We start from the raw sequence: 9,207 nt of genomic DNA on the forward strand, positions 1-9,207 counted from the left end.
TGATCAGTTGGATGGATAAAAAAGCCTGACATCATGACGCGTTGTAACACATTACTGCGGTAGTCTTTTTTATTTATTTATTTTTTAAAGGATTTTTTCGGCACTAGTTTATTTGACAACGATCTGACTGTAAGGGGACAGAGAGAGCGGAGAGAGGCCTGGGCCCAGCGAATGGAGGACGGGAGTCGGACTCCTGATTACCGCGGGCTAAAGTCTCTGTATGCGTTGCGCCGCGCTAACCACCGCGTCGCGCAACGCCCCTATTGCGGTAGCCTATGCTGTAATTTACAGTTTGTAATTATTAAATTATTTAAATTTTTATACAATTTGAGCTTTCTGACGAACTTACGTAGTCCACCTTCTTTATTTTCTGGGAAAAATCTGTTTAGTCATGTAATTGCGACTAGTCGACTGGCCCAGAAAAAAGTCAGTGCAGAGAAAAGAATCGACGAGTCGACTAGTCGACTAATTGGTGCAACCCCTACTGTTTACACCAATGTCCAGCGGTTGGAGTTCTTTTGTTAATCTCCAAATTAGTTTGCTTCATTTCCTTTTTTCCAGTAGCAGTGAGATGGGCGCGCATGGAGTTGGAGATGAACATGGACGGTGATGCGTGGAAAAACCTATTTGGTTTTTAACGGAGGCGTATGCTGCCGAACTCGGACAACAATTCTCTAATTGGTTTATTGCTGCTGGCGTACATACCGTACACTTTATGTGTCAGGGACAGATTTTGGAATTCAGTGCACACATAATATAAGGCGCACCGGATTACAAGGCGCACTGCTGATTTTTGAGAAAATTAAAGGCTTTAAGGTGTGCATTATAGTCCGGAAAATACGGTATATATAATTTTTGCCCTCCCCCCCACCCCCAGAGGTAGTCCTGGCCCCCCCTTGCCCCTCCAACTTTAAAAGTCTAGCTCTGCCCTTGCCATGCAGAGACCACTAAAGGGGCAGGTGCTAAAAAACAAAGCGCACATCTAACCGTATTCTAGGACAGAATATTAACAAAGCCACACAGCTTTCAGAGTTTAATAAACAATGATAAATGACAAAATTGTGAGATATACAATCAAAGCTAAGGCAAATCTCTATGTAGAGCTATGCATATATAAGATATTTTATTAGTAATTTATTTCTGCAGGTCTATTTTGTTATAGGAAAGCATTGCAATATTCAAAACCGCAATTTAGCAAGATATGTAAATTAGAGCTAGACCACAAGACATATTTTGTCTTTACAGGATTACGCTATTAAAAATATAAACAACAATGCAACCTTTTAGTGTACTGTAATCTACACTAAAAGATTGCAGAAGTTTTTGGTGAATTAAAACAAAAACATTTTTTTGGTGAATAAAGTAGTAGAGTGGACTTGCTACTTGCTGCCTGTTTGCTACACTTGCAATGGAGATGACGATGGCCCATTCAGGAAAGCAGAGCTGCATCAAAATTTAACGTGGAACTGCAGAAAAAAGAAAAAAACAACAAAAGCAAAAATTGAATTGTTAATGCATGTCACCATGAGAAAAGCCTACTGAGTTTTGCTTTAAAAAAATACTTTTAAAAAAAATTAAAATCACTCATTTTTGTCTCATGAAGTGAAAAAATTATTTGCAAAACAAACTTATTGGCGCATGTCAGAAATCTTTTCTTAGTATTCCAAGTTTTTGTTTGTGACTCAAAGTTTTGCTTGTGATTCTCACATGATGTCAGGGGCAGGGCCTAAAATCACAACAAAAGATTTCTGATGTGTGCAAATAAAAGTTTATGTTTGTCAAATAACAAAAATTAGTTATTTAATTTTTAAAAAGTTTTGTAAACAAAACTTTTTGTTTAAAAACAAAGAAATCATTACAATTCCAAAAGTTTTGATTACAATTTTATTTTACTTAACTGAGGTTGGTTTTTGTGTTTTTTTTTTCATTGAATAATTGTGAAACAAATTTAACTGCATACTCTGCGAACCAGACCCTAGACTTACTTAAAGTCTGGATTGAGTTTTTTCCCCTTCACTAATGACACGCTTTTATTGGACAGGAGCAGCTTGATTGATTATTACATACATTATATCTATCATGGTAATTCAGGGTGAGTTATTTTTAATTCTAAATGAACTTTTATTTAAGTGCTATTTTCCTTCAAGATACATTTACCTAACACTAGAATAAATACAATGTACATTATGCAGCAAAGGAAATTAGAAGACCATTATGGAAATGATAGATTTTGGAAGGGCGATATCCACCTATTGCATAAGCAATACTGAAGAACGACCGCTATCATTAACGATACAGGGAAGAAACTTTTTAGTTATCTTGCTTTGCTAGCAAACTTGTTAGCTATCAGCTAGCTAATAACACAACAACAGCCTAGTGTATGTATGATAAAAATACAGAATCAATAGATAAGAACAGTTTTTCCTCACCTGGCTGTCTCCTCCCGCTCAGTAGTTCTTCAGAGAAAGGCAGACGCAGAGGCCTGTCAATGTCTGTTGTATTTTATTACCTCTCTGCTTAAACTGCTACTCCGTGCTGAAGCAGAAACGACACAACGTTCAATGTTTTCTGTCATCTGACAAGTAGCAAGTCTACTCTACTACTTTATTCATCAAAAACATTTTTTTGTTTTAATTCACCAAAAACTTCTGTAATCTGGAACGTTTGCTACGTTGACCTCCACAGTTAGCCGCCTTATCTCACTGTGTGAGAGGCAATTGCGTCATGCGTCACGGGCAAAAGGTCAAAGGTAACAAGGTGACCAGAGGGCTTATTTTGTTGTACAAAAAAACCCCAACAAAAAAACAGATAATTTTAGCACATGTTATGTGTCAGAAGAGGGCTTAGGAAATAATACAAAAAAAAAAAAAATTAACCAAAAGGGCACTTGGGCAGGTGCTCAAGTCCCCCTAGATATCCCCCCCACCCCCCGTACATGCCTGCTAGTAGGCAATACTCTCGGACATTGTTATTGTAAAAATGTGCTATTTAAGTATCTAAACATTCTAACGGACAATGTATTTATCTTATTTTCAAGTATATTATGTGTGTTTATTGTCGTTAGTGTCAGTGTCAGAGACTAATGGGGAAATTATAGTTCGGCCTTTTTACTTCCGAAGCATGACGAAGTACAACAAGCCTCATAGCTTAACAGTAACGCAGCTCTGGTGTCAGAGATCTGGTTCAGCTGACTGTTCAGGTTCAAAGTTGTTCCTTTTAGAAAAATATGACAGTGTTGCTTAATGTCTCCATGTTATTTTGTTTTATTTCCTTTGCATGTTTCTCGTGAAGAGCTCGAATCGGACGGTGTTTACAGCAGTGTGTACAGGCGGATCAGTTGCTTGGTTGTCTGTCTTCTCTCTCATTCCTATAAACTCGCTCTTTCAGGCTGAATACAGAAGTGATTCCATGGAAATAACTCAGGGACAGCTCCTTTATTTACCATCCGATAAATTCGTTACCGGGGAAAACGAATTTACCATTCGTTTCTCCCGGTAGTTGTAGGCTGAAGAAGCTGATCCAGAATGAAGTGAAGGTTGCAAACTTTGCTGTGCGGCGTTAGCTTTAACTGGTAGTTACGAATATTTACAAGCCACCATCTTCTTAATTCAGGATCGCTTGGAAATTAATAAAAACTTAAAAGCCCATTATATTAGGAAGACAACAATTTCATAGTATTGCTTTTTTTTGCGTCTGAAATACAACTTTGTCTTTTCTAGCTGTCATGGTAACTCAAAGCGGAAACAAGTGAGCCACATTGGCTCATGCAGATGTGACATCAATGCCGTACATGCAAAGAGCCCATTGCTTGGATTTTAATCGGTGCGTTTTGCATCCACTGAAAACAATGATGTTGACAAATAAACTGGACATTATGACTGGACAGTATGCTGTACGTTTAGTGATATTTTCACAGTTGCGGTCTTGACTGGTCTTGAAATAAAATGCCGAGTCCTCAGCGCCCAAGACCGAGACAAGACCGGTCTCGACCAAATGTGGTCGAGTCCAAGATGAGACCGAGACCATCAAAAAAATGGTCTCGAGACCAAGACCGATCTCGAGTACGGTATTTTCACCCAGTGGTTTGTACTATAAAGTATTTATTTTTCATTTAGCTTAATCAATTTTGATTATTTTTTCTTCAAAATCACTGAATTTTGGCAATTTCCCACTCAAATGCCCAGAATTGCAGATTCGATTGTGCAACCTCTCGCTAACTATGCTGGCTGCCATTCAAGTCCATCCGTCCTTCCATTTTGTATACACCCTTGTGCCTTAGTGGGGTCGGGAGGGGTGCTGGTGCCTATCTCCAGCTAACATTACAGGCGAGAGGCGGGGTCACCCTGGACAGGTCGCCAAACTGTCGCAGGGCAACACAGAGACAGATGTGACAAACAACCATGCTCACACCTAGGGAGAATTTAGAGCAGGGGTCACCACCTCCAGTCCTCGAGGGCTACCATCCTGTAACTTTTAGATGCATCTCTGCTCAAACACACCTGGATCAAATAAACTGCTCGTTTCCAGCCTATTGCAGAGAGGAATGAATGCTGGTGAGGGAATTCAGACATTTTGGAGCAGAGGTGACTCTAAAAGTTGCACGATGGTAGCCCTTGAGGACTGGAGTTGGTGACCCCTGATTTAGAGAGACCAATTAAGCTTTTAACCAATTAACAGTCATGTTTTTGGACTGTGAGAGGAAGCCAGAGTACCCAGAGAGAACACACGCATGCACAGGGAGAACATGCAAACTCCATGCAAAGACCCCAGGCTGGGAATTGAACCCAGAACCTTCTTGCTGCAAGGCAACAGTGCTACAAACTGTGCCACTGTGCAGCCATTCAAGTCAAGTCAAATCAAGTCAAGTGTGTTTTATTGTCAAAAATCTATGTAACAGGGTTAACACAGGAGTTTGAAATTGCGTTTCACCAGACTCCAATGTGCAGTTAAACTAAACATATAAACATATAAATAAGACATTGACAGTAACCCCCCCAGGGCTCCCCCACGCACGCACACACGCACACACACACACACACACACACACACAGACACAGCAATACACTGTGCAATAAGAAGACAATAAGGCAATACACAAGCATACACACACACACACACACACACATAACAGCAGAAGTACAATCAGTGAACATACAGGTAATGTGAGGTAATGTAGATATGTAGATGCTGTGTGCAAGGTGCAAAAAGTAAAGTGCAAGTAGTGTGGTGAAAGAAATGTTTATGAAATGTTCTCTAGTGTCCTTGAAATGTTCATTTAGTTTTCTTCTATGTGTTGATGAGTCTAATGGGTTGTGGAAAGAAGCTGTTTCCCAGACTGCTTGTGCGACACTGCAAGCTGCGGTAGTGCTTCCCTAATGGTAGTAGGGAAAACAGTTTGTGTGCTGGGTGAGTGGGGTCTCTCATTCAATGAGAGCATGTTCCTCCTGTCTGCACGTTGCCAATAAAATGGTCAAAAAACATTTAATATATGAACTGATTTTCCATAATTTAGCTTATGTATAGTGTTTTTTGTCATCAACTGTGTGTGTAACGTGTTTCATGCACTGAGGAGCGATCATAAAAGGCAGAGAACAGATTGGAGGTGAGGAAGGCAGTTTTCTTGCCATGGGGCCATGAGGGGGCGCTCATGATCCCAGACATTGGTTTTGTGGCTCCACCTCTGCAGAGTAAGTGACAGTGACAGCGAGCTAGCTAGCCATACAGTAAATAAGTCAAGTGCAGCAATATTGTTTTCTCCTCTCTTCAAACGTCAACATGGATGACTACATTTCCACAATTTTCTAAAATGGATTTTCAATCGAAGCACGAAATAATACTAAAGGAAGACCAACGCCAGAGCTGAAAGGTTTGCTTCAAACTATGAGATAGAAGGGTACCCGCTGTTTTCAAACTAAGTGGTATACAAGAAAAGACAGGCTTTGTGGATGTCCAGCTAGAAACTGCCTTTTCTGCTTTCCTTGCCTCCTTTTCTCAACTTGTGTCAAGAATAGACTTGGCTTGGGATGAACTGATATTTTTCTGCAGAATGAGCTGCGCATACATTTATAAGTAAAGGTAAGATGGCAACGACATTTTTTGTTTAGTTTTTTTAATGAAATTTGCATTTTGTGGGCTGGTTTGTGTGTGTAAAGAATGCTGAAAAGAAACTTAACCCACAAACTGCTGTGTTAGATTAGCTGATAGCTCAGCAGTAGCTATTATCAACCACAGCAATCATTTATTAATAATTGCTAAATAAATAAATAAATATTAGGCCTTAATCCATTCTACTACAACAGATTGAATGTTTTGTTCCTTATGTGGGAAACATTTGAGTGTTTGTTTGTTTGTTTTTTTCGTTGGTGTTGAATCCTGAAACAGTGGCGTTGTCAGTTGCTATGGCAAAGAGTCTGTGTGTGTAGCTTGGCCAATACAGAGCGAGAAAGAAGTGGTTTTGAGTTTACTTCGGGTTTTCCCTTTGCTGTGGATCACAGTACTAAAATAATAATTCAATGAAACTTGGAAATGAAGGTATTAACAAAATTATTCTACCACGGCCATGGATGACATGTAAAGGAATCGTCTTTTTGCCCTCCAAGGTTGTCCGCATGTGTGAAATTTCCATATATAAACAATTACATGCATATATATAATATATTTATAAATCTGATTATGATTAAGTCAGTGCCTCACCAGGTATGAACCTTCACTGCATATCACTGAGACACAGTGGAAGATTACAATAGTGCATCTTGTATTTTTGTTATATTCTATTTCAGTTTCACACTTTCTGCATTATGAAACTTGTGGATAAGAGCAATGGTCTTCAGAGTCTTGCTGCCAGTTCCTCTTCCACATAGTGCAAAGTGGGAAACACAGTACACACAACTTGGGAAGAGCCGAATCAGACATTAACCAGCTAGAGATAGACTTAGTGGAGAAAGGGCACAGAGGTCACAGAAGCAACTCCTTCAGTTGCTTCATCCAGAAAATAGAAAATGTGAAGGCAGAAAGAAATAAAATAATATACATATGGAGAAAAAAACAGGTGCCATTAACATTAAGTTAATGGCAGCAATAACTGCACACAATGCACGAATGGAAAGTAGTCTGATAAAATAGAGAATGGAAAAAGTTATTAGCATGACCTCCAGCAAGTGCTGCCTGTGGCAGCATAACTATGGAGATAACTCATAATATTCCATTAGATTATTAAGACTTAGACTTATTTCAGTGTCTTTGCACAAAGACTCAGCAGTCAAACTGGCGATGACCGCTTGGTTAGCGCGTGCACACACCCACACACACACACACACACACACACATGCACACACACGCACACAGAGAACTGCCCCCTATTTCACAAGTATTTCTAGGCACAAATGTGCCTAGAAATATATAATTATACAAATAATAATTTTTCAGACAGCCTGGCTATTTTACAACGAATGCTGTGAGGAACCGGATGAACAGAACATGGAGAGGATGGTTGGAGTCAGAGAGGATCTGGTTTGCTCTGGCCAAGCAGTGTCTGTGTGCAATGTTCTGAGAGGGGGAAGTGGAGTCCCAATGATCCTCTTCGCTGTCTTCACCACTCTTAGCAGAGACTTCCAGTCTGAACTCCTGGAGGTTGCAGACCAAATGGAGATACAGCTGGTCAGCAGGCTCTCAATGGTTCCTCTGTAGAAGGTGGAGAGGATGGGACGAAGAAGGGAAGCCCTTCTTATCTGTCACAGAAAGTGCAAGTGCCACTTTAAATCAGCTGACAAAAAACACTTTAAAAGTATTTAAAAATTGTGTTTCTTTCTGTAGCTTCCTGTGTCTAACAGATTTACTCATCATTTGGTCCTGACATTGTATTATCTTTAAAAAAATAAAACCAGATTAACAACATGAAGTTTAAGTGTTAACCTTGTGAAGTTTAGGTGTTAAATAAATAGGTATTGCATCCCCATCTAATGATAAAGAGAAAAATGGGAGAGAGAAGTATGTCACGTAGAAGAGAAAATCCCAATAAAACAGTCAGAGAGAAGAAAGGGGCTGTTACTGTATTAATTTATCTGAAAGTTGCTGATTTTGTATGTTTATCTCCATTCTAGGAACATCAGATAATTAAGAAATCAGCCCGCTCCATGAGCACTGTTCAAGTAGAGTCTCCATGGCAACTGGCACAGCCGTCTATTATCTCCAGCATAGTGCTGATGAAAGGCCAGGGGAAGGTGAGTGCTCTCCTTTGACACATATGCATATCTAAAGCCCAGAGGTTGTCTTTAGGGAAGCTCTACATGTGGAGTCTTTTTAATATTGTGTGAGGTTTTTTTTATAAACGCAGTCATATTGAACATCTGCAACTGCAAAATCGTTTCATGAATGAATTATGCAGTCACCTGTCTTGATGTGGCTCTAAGTCACATTAAGATCATAAATGTCCTCAAAGTCCGGTTATAGTATGAATAAAATTATCTATTAAACTGTTAAAATATTAAAAAAACTGAATATCTACATTCAGTTTGAACCTCATAAGATTAGATAATATTTCACATCTTTACAAATTTGTTATTTGGCCCCATGCAAATAAAATGTAATAAAAATAATTGATAAAATATTTTTTACAGAACTGTTATCTTGGAGCTCTATTTCTGGGGTCCTCTGTGGTCTAGAAGGCCACAGAAATAGCTGTGGTTGGCTATTTTACACGCTGCATGTGGCTTGAGTTTGACACAAGCTCTAAGGCAGTGGTCCCCAACTCCCGGCCCGTGGACCGGTACCGGTCCGTGGACCAATTGGTACCCGGCCGCGCAAGAAATAATTAAATATTTCCGTTTTATGTATTAAGTCTGGAGGATCTTTTATTTTGAAAATCCTTTAACTCGATTCTCTTGGTTACTTGCGGGCCAATGCTCAAGCCCACAAGCAGCAAATTGAGTAAGAAACGGAACAGATGTCTTTGGAAAGTTTCTTTGCAAAGGGGAAAAGGCCCAGAGAAGAGACAGGAGGATGGGTTTATCCCAGACCAGTAGGTGAGTCCCACATTACAAGCCCGCTCTGCGTAACATGCAGCAACCGGTTTGCTATTGAGGCAATGAAGCTTCAAACTGCTTCTCCACGTAGAGACCCAGCAGGCAGTGGATATAAGCAACACCTCGGGTGTTATTGTCTCTCATCACTCCCAGATGAGACCGTCTCGTTGCAGAGAAACAAGCTCAG

The 9,207-nt window shown here is 39.8% G+C and overlaps 1 protein-coding gene across 1 annotated transcript in view; it reads left to right on the plus strand.

Moving 5' to 3' along the window:
- LOC107837664 (PDZ domain-containing protein 2-like) overlaps positions 1-9,207 on the plus strand; it is a 99,877-nt gene that overhangs the window by 89,301 nt on the left and 1,369 nt on the right. The window contains exons 9-10 of the mRNA XM_016677804.1: positions 8,100-8,219; positions 8,661-8,764. Coding sequence (XP_016533290.1) covers positions 8,100-8,219; positions 8,661-8,764 — 224 coding nt within the window. The remainder of the gene's footprint in view (positions 1-8,099; positions 8,220-8,660; positions 8,765-9,207) is intronic.

This window comes from Poecilia formosa, unplaced genomic scaffold (genome assembly GCF_000485575.1).
Source record: "Poecilia formosa unplaced genomic scaffold, Poecilia_formosa-5.1.2 Scaffold165, whole genome shotgun sequence".
Classification (NCBI taxonomy): domain Eukaryota; kingdom Metazoa; phylum Chordata; class Actinopteri; order Cyprinodontiformes; family Poeciliidae; genus Poecilia; species Poecilia formosa.